The 12628-nt window shown below is 40.0% G+C and overlaps 1 protein-coding gene across 12 annotated transcripts in view; it reads left to right on the forward strand.

Moving 5' to 3' along the window:
• Nucleotides 1-2758: 2758 nt before the first annotated feature.
• Nucleotides 2759-12628, forward strand: part of LOC133840829 (cell adhesion molecule Dscam2) — a 30640-nt gene continuing 20770 nt past the window's right edge. For all 12 annotated transcript variants that reach the window (XM_062272927.1, XM_062272928.1, XM_062272933.1 and 9 more), the window contains exons 1-5: nucleotides 2759-3487; nucleotides 9115-9447; nucleotides 9539-9700; nucleotides 10472-10618; nucleotides 10748-10865. In XM_062272927.1, the coding sequence (XP_062128911.1) occupies nucleotides 3439-3487; nucleotides 9115-9447; nucleotides 9539-9700; nucleotides 10472-10618; nucleotides 10748-10865 (809 nt within the window). In that variant the 5' untranslated portion in view covers nucleotides 2759-3438. The remainder of the gene's footprint in view (nucleotides 3488-9114; nucleotides 9448-9538; nucleotides 9701-10471; nucleotides 10619-10747; nucleotides 10866-12628) is intronic.

The following is a 12628-nucleotide window of genomic DNA, read 5'->3' on the forward strand; positions in this document are numbered from 1 at the left end:
CACCATAAAATTGTGATCACAACTTGTACGAATTAAACTATGAATATCTTGATATAAAACATAAAATTAAAGTGAATTTGAAGTTTTAGATGAAATTTTCTACCAAACCATAAAAGTTGAGAGGTAAGCCAGACTGATTATCGACTGTCTCATTACGATTGAATAAGCTATTGTGTGGTGAATTTAAATCTGATGAACATGCAAACACAATGATAACAGCTAAACTAAATTAGCTGCTTGCAGTGCTCAATTCGTGTGTTTAGTTAAATCTAGAAGTATTTGTGGCGTAAAAGTGAAAACAGAAATCGATTTCAAAGCTGGTTTTATTGCAATTTGGCCCACTGTGCAAATGGCTGTCATGAGTACTCGGCATTGTTGGTCATTTGGTCATAGACCGTGTTGCCATGTCCATGGCCGCCTTTTTTGATGCGGGCTTGTTTTTGTTTTAGATTGTTGGCTCGATGATGATGGGTAGCTCTTGGTTTTTTGGCACGTTGCACGTTGAACGTTGAACGTTGCACAGTTGCCTAGTTGCATGGTTGCAATGTGAAGCAAGAGAGTGGCAAAGCCAATGCAGTGCCACCTGACAATGTCTAATGATGATGGAGTAAGTGCAGCGGCAACTACATAATCACAGCCATAACGTCAAGGCAGCAACAGCAGTGCCTATTGTTGTTGTTGTCGTTGTTGTAGTTGTTGTTGTTGTCTACGTGCAGACACGCAGGCAGTGAACCAAGCAGACAACCAACCAGCGAACCAACCAAACGAGCCAGCAAACAAACAAGCTAACGCTGCTTGAGCCAACGAGTGTTGCCGTGTGGTAAGTGGGCTGCATCCTCCTCTCGCCTCTTTAGGAGGAGGCGTGGCGCTTTTTAGAGAGGGGCGGCGTTTTGTTATCGCACCCACCCACACACACACACACCCCAACACACACACACTGAGGGAAAACTCAATGAGTCAATGACTTTTTGGTGTCGCCCGTTGATGCGCGACGCGGTGTCGTTGTCATTAGCAACAACATCGACACGCACTCACACATACACGTATACTAACTCACATACACTTACACACACACATAGAATGCAACCACATATGTCCGTTTGTTGGCGACTGTTGTGCCTTTGGCCACTGTGGGGACATTTGAGCGGGTCCAGCAATAAATTTGGCAAACAAACACGTTTTGGCTTATGTTTTATTGTTGTTGTTGTTGTTCTTGTTGTTGCCTATTGCGGCTGATGTTTCGTTGTTGTCCTTGGCGTACCTAATGTATGTCAACGGCAACCAGCGCAGCTGCTGCTTCTGTTCTCTTGCTGTTGTTGTTGTTGTTGCGGCTTTCCTTTTTTGTTTTCCTATTTTGGTTGACGTCCTTTTTTGCTCATTCAGATTCAGCAGCAGTTGAGTGGAGTACGGAGAATGAGTAGACTCTGATTCAGTTTGCTTTTTACGCATTCACGCGCCTCAAATTGGCCAACAGCATGTTAGGAAAACAAGAAAAACAAAAACAAATTATATGTTGCATGCTTTTAGGCTAAGTAATTATCATTTTTTGGCAGCAGCAACACTTGGCACAACCATTTAGTGAGGCTCTTCCTGCTCACTCAGTAGACATAATTTCCCCAGTCGCTCATTAGCCGCACTCCGTGCCGTGCTCCATCCAACATGGCCCTAAGTGTGAAATTGTTTGGGTAATGCCAAGTAAATTATGCAAATATATTATATTACGAGTTCATAGATGTGTCCGCACAGCTCTCGCTCTCTTAACTCTCAACTCTCCATCTCGCATCTCATCACAGCAGCAGCCCACGTACATTTTTGTTGTGCATACATTGTTGGGCATGATTTGATTAAACTATTTACGCAGTGGAGTTCTAATATTATGACTGAATTTCAAATTTATGGGTGAAAATAGTATATGTATAAAGACGAGAAATTTATGTAAGAACAGAAATACATTTATTTACATTTTATTATTAAAAATTTACACAGATAATAATAACTATATTATTTCATATTCCAGATAAATTGGTTGCGAACGGATTAATAAATGGTGGAAGGTATTTAATAAATACTTTTGTGAGGCAAATAACGCATATTTCAATAGGGTTTAGTTGTTCGGTCTAACAATCTTGTATGTTTCGATCTCTGTAGTATATTTCGAATGTACAATGTTATACCAAATATAGTATGGTCTTTGGTATCTCATAGTCGAGCATACTCATATAGAGCCTTCTTACTTGCTCCAAACTGAATTTATATTACTTGATCTACATTTCAATTGATAAGAATGAACTGTAGAATACTCCAACTGTTTATATTCTATTCTGCATAAATCCGTTAGCTACTTAATTTTACTTGGAAAATATCAGAAGATTCTCTGCAGCAATGGAAGAACCATTTGTCACGCACTCATTCGATTATGCTGAAAATAAATGTCATCTAGCCAAAATAATTGAAACATTAAACGAGGCGCTCAGCCATGGCGCAAGAAAGGCCTGCTCCACAAAACACACACACACACATACACACACACACACACATAGAGAGACGAAAGTCCAGTGTAAACACACGGAGCACAGCTGTTTGGTCTGCTTGTCGCAGCTCCCTCTACTTCATAGAGCTTCCTGCTCGTGCCTAACCACAGACAACAAAATGTTAGGCGCATGCGTCGAGTGTGCAGCGTCAAGTGCACCGCCAAAGCGGAAACACCACAGTCGACAACAGAAAGTGTTCGACACTCAGTTCAGTTGCTTTTCGAGGCTCGTAGGATACGCACGGCTCAGTCGGTTCAGAGAAATGCGGCAACCGAGTAGTGAACAGTGAGGTACTCAGTGTACTATCAATGTGAGAGTGCTGTGAGTTGAGTTTCAGAGTGTCGAGCTGTGGTGAATAGGCGCCGGCTTAAGAGAGAGAGAGAGTGCACGCTATCCAAAAAGAAGAGAGCGAGTACAGAGTGCAAAGAGCTTGACAGCATCACAGAAACAACGAGCATCGCAGTCAAGTTGAATCCTTGCAAGCGTGCAGTTGCCTCGAACGGAACGGAAGTGTTGCGTGCCGTGCGGGAGTGTTTGCCGTGTGCGCGTGTGTGTGTGCGTGAGTGTGTGTGCTCGGAGTGTGCCGGCTTCAAAAGTCTCAACAAAACATGCTAAAACACAACAAAGTTCGCTTCGTTCGCAATTAGTCAACACAACAAATCGCAAAATTTATTTTCATCAGAAATTGTGCCAAATCAAAAGAGAAAAGAGAAGAAAAGAAATTCGAATTGAAATCGAAATCGAAATTGAGATGTAAAGCCGCCTTTGAAATTGAATCAAAATTGCTCAATAAATCATTGCATAAACCGATAGGCAAACAAAACAAATAAAACGAGTCGGAACGGAGAGCAAACAAGCCAACGAACGACGTAAAGTAAATCAAAATCAAAACAGAAAACCGGAAAGCATGTGGATTAGTAGCCGCCTTTTTGTGATTTGTTTGCTGCTCAGGTTTGGTAGGTGCAACTTATAACTCACTCTCTTTCTCTTTCTGTTTCTGTTTCTCTGCCTTGCCTTTACCGCCTTTTATTTCTCTTGCAACTCTTAAGCCTGACTGCCGGCTTTATTTAGTCGAATCGCTTGGCACGCGCCGCAAAGTATGCTTCAAATTTTTTGTTGGCTTGCGTGTCTGTGTGTCTTGGGAGTATACAAGTGTGTGTGTGTTGTGGTATGCCCATCAACAGCTGTCGGCATATTCCCTTTTCGTGCTCTTCAAAAAAACACAAAAACTTATTATGCCAAAAGGCGCTAAGGCTCAGAAGGATTTTTTGGGATTTGATGGGGCAAAACAGCAAAGAGCTTATCAACAGTGTTTTTCCCTGGCCACAAATTAAACTGGTAATCTGAGTGTCGTCTATCACTTGTAGTATAAATGTCACACACAATTATATTTGTTCACTCGTAGTGCGAGCAGCTCTGCATAAATAAATAATATTTTAATTTAAATAAAAATAATAATCTGCTGTGGCAAAAATGCGATTTCATGCTACAATGAGCATATATGAATACAAAACGTTTCTCCGAGGTGGAGAGGTGTTAACATAATTTATGGTTGAGCACTCGCTCTACGAGGAGCGAGCAGCGAGCTAAGTGCAAATGATTTGGTCGCTTTATGATATAGTCGAGGCCATAAAAATGATGCTCGTGGCAACAAAAACTAAACCGGCATCGCACAAAATGCGTATACATAATATGAAATTGCCTTATGATAAAAACCCAGGCGTCAATTTATGCCACAAAATTGTGTGTGTGTGTGTGTGCTCGCATATGTGTGAGTGTGCGTGTGCTTGTCTGCGTATGAAAGACTAATGAAATGTGTCAGGAACAGAGTCAGGAATAGTCGATCGAACTGTCAGACCCATCGACCACTTCACACACTGAAATAGCAAAGAGCTTCTATTTGAGTTTTTTTCTCTCGCTTTTTGCGTTTTTTTGGAAATTTGATATTTTCCAATTTTCATTGCTTTTGTAGCTGTTTGCATTTTATGATGGCAATGCCAATAACAACTGACGCTCACATATATTTGGAGGGAAAAAATTACTGAAATGCCATATAGATATTTTATATTCCATGCATACGTATATGTACATATTTACGCTGCTATAAATATAAACGTATATATGACATATATATGTCTACTGGTGTCTATATCTTTTCGCACCCCTGGCTGAGGTTGAAGCAAATGAAAAATATGCAAATGAAATTGTTACTCAATGTCGGTAGAGCGCGTTCACCAATTTTTTTTTTTTTGTGTTTGTCGTTCGTTGTTATTTCATTTTCATGCGGATAAAAATTCGCATAAAATATAATGTGATCCATGAAATCAGCACCAGAGCAAAAAGAAAACAAACAACAGAAATGAGATTAACCCAACCAAAGCCAGAACCTCTTCTTGTCTACCACATTCCCTTTTCCTTTTCGCGCTGCAAGTTGGGACAACTAAATTATGAAATATATTTTTTTGGGGTTCTAAAAGGGCTGTTGCGCTCTCTGATTGATTGTGTTTTAAATCCTTTGTGACAAACACATTAATTTGTTGTAGGATTAATGAAGTGCTCGCACAAATGTGGTTCCGTGCCAAGGGTCAGAGCGAAAGCAGCTGGCTCTGAAATTGAAAATAAAATAATGGAAATGCTTTCAAGAAATGCCATATATTCTTTATGAAACTTTCGAGTACTCTCACCAGAAAATTATGACGTTGTGCACTTCCATTTAATAAGATGTTTTGGGGTCTATCTTTTAAATATTGCAACTGCTTATTATACTTTCAACACGATTAGTTAAAATCAGATTTATTATAAAAATAAAACACATGATTCTTTGTTAGCTTAAATATATTAGCATTTAAATTATTTCGATTAAATGGTTTTAAAAATCGAAAATCTCTCTAAGTCTTTCTTACGGCAACAATAATAGTATTTGGATAACATCTTCGAAAGCCTTTTTATTTGACGAAATATATTAAGTTAGAGTATATTAGGATTGTATTGACTTTTCTCTGACATTATTTCCAATTTTATTGTGACTTACTTTTCTTCTTTATATTATATATACGTGTGTATATATCGTAGATATATATATATATTTTTTTTGTATTTTTTTATCTAACGAAAAACAATTTGCACAAAAAACATTTTCACATCCCGTTGCCTTTTCTTGGGCTCTGCCTTTTCGGGATTCGCTTTCGACGGTCTTCCCTGGCGGGCTCTGTGTGTGCACTTCGGCCTTAAATGGGCTTAGGGCCAGCTGGAAAGCATCTTTTGGGCAAACCAGAAATAAAAGAAAAAATCAAGTTATTTACAATTATTATAACTGTTGCTGTTGCTGTTGCCATTGCTGTCGTTGTTGCTCAATGCGCGTTGGTCTGTAAACGCTTTAAGTTCTTTTCAGTCTGAGCTCAGACAATATTGACTTGGCATACGATTTGCCAGAGAGTGGGTGCTTTGGCTAGTGTGTGTGTGTGTGTGTTTGTCTTGGCGTTTCCTTTTGCTTGTTTTTGCGCATAAAAATTGAATTTCCTGTATTTTGGGCTGATTGCGCATAAGCCATGGCCCACCATTTCCGATGGGGCGTTACGAAGTGCCAAGGCACTTTAGTCGAGTATTTCCGGCGTCCTTCTTAAAGTTCGCTCTTGACTTTGGCTTAAAGGTGGCGGCAAACGAATGCAATACTAATATGTCAGTGTGTGTACTTTAGTTTTTCAGCTGTCAGGTTTTATGGGCGCACACGGAAAACTGGCCACGAATTTAGTGCAGTGCTTTTATGGCGAGGCCATTATAGATATTATGTCTGCAGGATCATAAATACAAAACTATACACGTGCAAAGTCAGACAACAACACTACAAAACACACACACTCAGACACACTCACACAACACCTACGACATCACTCGCTTTGCCCAAAGGCAAAGAAATAATTTTAAAAAGTGCCAAAAGGGCATAATCCAAAAAAAAGAAGAAGGAAAGCAGCAACGTCTGAGAATCCTTGCTAAGCAACCCCTCAAGTCCCAGTGCCACCACACACACTCACACACACACTCATACACACACATTCCATATGAATGCCAGACCAAAGCGAGAGCGGAAATTGCGTGGGTGGCACAAGGGGAGGGGAGGAGACCGCAAAAGCTGACTGCACTCGCCGTGTGGAGGAGTGCAACGAACTGGCAGCCAGTTTGACAACTTGTTAAATGCTGCTAGTTTTAAAGCCTCTTTGAGATGGATTTGATTTCGGTAAACTAGTTCAAAATTGCCGGAGACTTAATGCGGAATAAAATTCGCCTAAAATCCCCCGAAAATACTTGATGGCTTAGGCATAAAATCCGCATGGCTGGAAAATGTAGCGCAGCTAAATTTGTGAATATTCGCGTGAATCTTTAAGCCGCAGGAATAAGCCCAAGACGAGGTGCTCAGTGAACAAGATGATGATGATGATGTTCATGATGATGATGATGATGATGGGATAGAAGAAGAATAAGATCTGGGACCGGGACAAAAAAAAAGCATACACAGAGAGAACAACAGGAACAACGGAACACACACGCACAGTAGCGCTTGCAGCGTAGACTTTTTGTTTTCACAGGAAAGAATAAAAAACCTACAAGTGGATGTACACACACACACACACAGCCATACACACATACATATGTTGTGAGGGCGCGCTTTGAGGCACATGCTCGTAAAACATACCCTTTCTGCCCGAAAAAAAAAATGAACCGAGTGCCAAGCGTACTCAAGACATACTTGCAATAATTTTATGGCCTGGCAGAGGCCTCCACCATCCCCCTCGCTCTTCCGCCCTCGCCTATGTCTTCACCCTGACAGCGGGAGCCATAAAATCAGCGGGGAAAAGTAAAATGAAACGAACAAGAGAACAGAGGAGACGTCGAGAAAAACGAAACCAGAAAGAAGTAACATAAAAATCCATGATGCCAAGCATAAAACAAAAAGCGCCTGGCCAGGCACAACAACAACAACAAGAGAAACAACAACAGCACAACGACGACAACAGCAACAACAAAAAACATACAAAAGCAAAAGCAAAGGCAAAAAAAAGAACAAAAACAACTCTAATTGCAGACACAATGACTTGACGGAGCAGGACAGGCGAACAGAACGGGCGGGCGGACGAACGGAGGAACAGACGGACGGACAGACGGACGGGCGAATAGGCGGAAAGGAGGACGAAGTAAGAGGCTCCTAGTGGCAGGCCTGAACGAGTTGCAAGGATTTGCACAGCGCCGCAGGGACAGCCGCTTGGGTGGCACAGACATCCGAGGCGCATTCATGTGGAATTTGAAGCGAAATGTCAATTTGAGAAATACATACATACATACAAAAATATGTACACACATATCTATATACATACATATATCTATATAAATGAGTGTAGGTATATTTTTAGAGAGTGAGCGAGGAAAAAAATGAAACCCAAGCTATGTTATTCTAATTTAAGATAAGACAAAAATCTGTTTGCCAAGCAAGACGAAAGTAGAAAAAACACACTGCGAAAATGGTTTCCACTGACGAATGACGAATGCGGATAAAATATAAAATTTTAAGTGCTTCTTAAAGGGGGGCGAACGTTTTAATACATCCACGAAACCCCTAAATCCGAATCCGAATTCAGCATATCATTCTAATGGCGCTCTTAACAGACAAATACATATGCACATAAATATATGTGCATATTTGAAAGACATTTCACTTATTTGCACATGGAAACCATTTGATGACCCTTTAAGATATTTGCATGCATAAATTGTTGATGGTCTTCATTTTATGCTTTTTGTTCTTTCGATATTATTTCGGGTTTACGGTCATTCTTCAAATATTATTCATACACTTTGCAAACACATTAATTATTGAAAGGGGTGCGAAACAAATATTATTTGCAATTCATTGGCAACCCGAATAAAATGATTTGAATTATTTAAATACTCTATTTTACGATTTTTAGAATGTGACTTCTAGAAATATTACCAAGAAATAAAACTGGAATGAGATACTTGATAGTATTGCCAATTGTTTTATTAGAGAATATTAAACTCTTTTATATTCGAATTTTCAAACTTATTATTAAAAAATTGTAATAAAGAATATAGTTTAAAAGATTTAGTTTTAAATTTTCACTCTTTTCAGGTATTAATTTATGTTATTATTATTTATATAATCAACTAAGTTACTTTACTTAAATATTTATTAACGATGAATTACTTTAAAACAGTTAAAGTTAAATAATTTTAAATGTTCAAATTATGCAGCTGAAAAGATTTATGAAAGTTATTTCGTCCTTGTGAAGTTCTTTAAATATAATACATTTTTGAACGCTAAATTAATTATTATATTTTATTAAAAGAAGAATATTAAGTTATAACGAAATTTACAAATACCTAAGCGTATTTATATTTCACAGCAAACAACCAAATTATGCTAGTTGTTTCAGAATATGTAAATCTTGAGTTTGTCATTGAAAAGTAAATATGACAACACTAAATGAAGAACTCATATTTTCCATCATCATAGTTGATAAATTAAATCACTTTAAAATGCAGTAATGTTAACCATTAAATTCCCTTGCAGATGCAACGATTAGCGAACCCTTCGAAACACATTTGCGCGGCCCCGGCTTCGTCATGGAGCCGCCGGGCCGCGTGGAGTTCTCGAACTCATCGGGAGGCTGGCTGGACTGCTCCGCCTCGGGGAGTCCACAGCCAACGATCGATTGGGTGCATGCGGATGGCACGGCGGTCACAGAGATACACGGCGTGAGGCGGGTGCTGCGGAACGGGACGTTGGTGTTGATGCCATTCGCGGCGGCTGCCTATCATCAGGATATACACAATACGATCTATCGTTGCATTGCCAGCAACTCGGTGGGTCGCATTGTGTCGCGGGATGTGCAAGTGCGAGCGGGTAAGTTGTGCGATGATGATGCATAAATATAATTTTGGCATACGAGAATGCATTTCTTTATTCTTGTTTTCTTTTTTTTTGTGTGTGGCAGTTGTGGCGCAGGCCTACAAAGTGGATGTGGAGGTATTATCAGCGTCGCGCGGCTGCACCGCCATTTTGCGTTGTGTGGTGCCCACGTTTGTCAAGGAATTGGTACGAGTGGTCTCGTGGGTTCATGAACCCGCTATCTACATCTATCCCTCGCTGCAAGGCGGTAAGTAACGTTCCTCGCTCTCTCTCTCTCTCGCTGTGTCTCTTTTGGGGTGTGCACACTTGCAACTTGTCTATCTGTCTGCAACTGCTGCTGTCGCTGTTGCTGCTGCTGACGTGGCACCAGCAGGAGCTACAGCAACGGCCTCGGCCCCTTCTGTCTGCTACATCCTTGTCCCTGTAGCGGCTTACCAAGCCAACAAAGTGCATTGTTTGTTTGCAGTATTTGCCTCACATGTTTGCCTGCTTAACTGCCATCGCTTGCCCAACCCCACCAACATGAATACTCGTACAGCGACGCAACATTGCATATCGTAGAGTAGAGCATGTGTGTGTGTGCTTTGATGCATAATTAACATTGTCCTTTGGCAATTTGAGAAGCACTTTTAACTTGCCTTAACCCTGCGCCCAACTGAGGTGCAACTCTGAGCTCTGATAAGTAGGAAAAGCCTTCGGCATGCGCTTACATAAAACTGAACAATGCCTTAAAGAATTATTAAAACCTCCTCCTGCACACACACGAAGTCAGATAGCAGCTTTACTTATTAAACATGTGCAGTCTGAATTGTCTCTTCAACAACATAAATAACAAAATCTCTTCTTAAAGTTTTTTAAATTCTTGAGGCTTTCTTTTGAACAGTTTTGATTAAAAATTTGATTACTAAAATTTGTGTGAAAAATCAAGTGTTGCAGACAGCTTTGCTCGTGTTGAATTCGTTTTAGCTTTTATGAAAGTTTGATAAACGACAAGTAATGATTTTTGCTTCATTCACAGATGGCAAATTCCATTTGCTGCCAACCGGAGAGCTGCTAATCCATAATCTGCAGGAAAGCGACGAATCGCAATCCTTTCGCTGTCGCAGCATGCATCGTTTGACCCGTCAGGTTGTTGTCAGCTCGCCCACACGATTGCGTATTAATTGTGAGTAACTCAATCATAGCAGCTACACATACACTCACACTCAGAGTCGAGTTATGTGTGCATTCCATTTTACTGCCGTGTCTCGAGGAAACTAACCAATGTCAATCTTCAATCTCAACTCACACACAGCGCATCGCGGCATCATTTCGCCAAGCGTTGTGGAGCACACGTCTCATGTGCAGGTGTCGCAGGACGAGGGCGCGGTGCTTCTGTGCGTGGCACAGGGTTGTCCTTCGCCCGAATACAGGTGAGTACACATACCGAGAGAGAGAGAGAGACAGAAGAGAGAAGAGAGGGATGTGAGCTGCTGTCTCACGGTGTAGTGCATAAAATCGATGGGGCTGCCAAGCCACATAGACACATTACAGGCGAAACTTTTGACGTTGACAGCATTTGCTGTTGTGTGAGTTAATTGGAACGCACACACATTCACATTCACATTCACAGCAACACCTACAACACGCACATAGCATAGAGTGCTTTGTGTGTGATATGAGCGAACGTTTAGAGTTGCCAAGGCATACTCGTATAAATAAACTGGCGACCGCTGTGACTTGGCCATTAATTGTGTAAAATATGTCGAGAACTCGAACTAGAGAAGGAGAGTGAGAGAGTTGCCAACTATGGAACGCTAATTGAAATATGAACTCAGCATGCGTTGTCAACCTTAAAGTTTCCAGCTCAGAACTTTGTCGTTCGACCGTTGCGTATGAGCAACGTACGTGTACTGAGCATTGTTGTCGAGTAGTGTGCGGGACATTGAGCAGAGGAATTAAAGACAAAAGCATAGGTAATGATGTGTGTAGTCGTTAAGCTGCCATCTCTCCGGAGGTGTGGCTACATATGTGCACACATAATTACGCTTTGATAAGCAGACAAGTAATAAAAAAAACTTTCTGCCGCTGAAAGAGATAGCCAGAGTAGAGGGATTTACGAGTGTGCTCGTGTATATCCGGGCTACAATGCCAGACTGTAAACGCGAAACAAAAGAATCTATGAGCGCAACCAGACAGCCGACGGATACATGGATAGATGGATAGATTGCTCAGCAGCGAAACAGCAGCCACCGAAAGAGGAAGAACGACAGAGAGAGGGAGAGAGTGAAAGCACGTAGAATAGTAGAACAAAAAAATACTGTAGCCATTTCATAATTAATAAAGCCAAGCGAGAGACTGAGCAACAGGAGACAGCAGCAGGCAGGCAGAGAGACATTGGCAAATGAGCCCGCCATAGGGATTAATGCAACATTAAACAAAAGCAGCGCAGATACTGAACAGACACAAACAGGCAATACGGCGATGTGGAGAAGGTAGTTGAAGGCTCGTTAAAATACGCTGGCAAGAACCTTGAACTTACTGAGTATACAAATTAAAAAGAAATGCGCAGAATAGCAGAAACGTGATTTTAATGTATGAGAAATGACTAGATGAGAAATACATATACAGGGGAGAAACAATTGTGAAATTGAAATAAAGAATATTGGAATTGAGACTTAATTAAATCACAAAAGTTTGAAGTTGTCAAAACAAGCCAGAAGAAACTTTGTTTTATAAAAAGTTGAGCAAAGCGATTAATTAGAAAGTTGAGTTATGTCAAGGCGTAATTATGTTTACATTAAAAAATCTACAAATTTTAAAAAAATGTCTTGACTTTTTAATAATTAATTCTTAATGAATTGATAGACATCTAAATATTAGCTTAAGTATGTTCAATAATTGAAGTAATTCAATCTTTATTAATATTTATAAAAGTAGGATAATAAATAAATGAACTTTGGTCTCTGTTAATGAAGAATTTTTTATCAACTTAAAGAGTTTGTTCATTTATTATTCATAGTCTTAAATAGACACATTGTTTGAATCATTTTTATTGATTTAAGCTAACTTGAACTAATAGACTAATTCTGCAAGCTCACTGTTAACATTACCTTATGAAGTACTTAGCCTAATAATTGCTTGAAATTTGAAAAAACAAATTTTAAGTAATAAACAAAAATATGTTTAATTGGTT

The sequence above is a fragment of the Drosophila sulfurigaster genome, chromosome 3, assembly GCF_023558435.1.
Source record: "Drosophila sulfurigaster albostrigata strain 15112-1811.04 chromosome 3, ASM2355843v2, whole genome shotgun sequence".
In the NCBI taxonomy this organism is placed as follows: Eukaryota; Metazoa; Arthropoda; class Insecta; order Diptera; family Drosophilidae; genus Drosophila; species Drosophila sulfurigaster.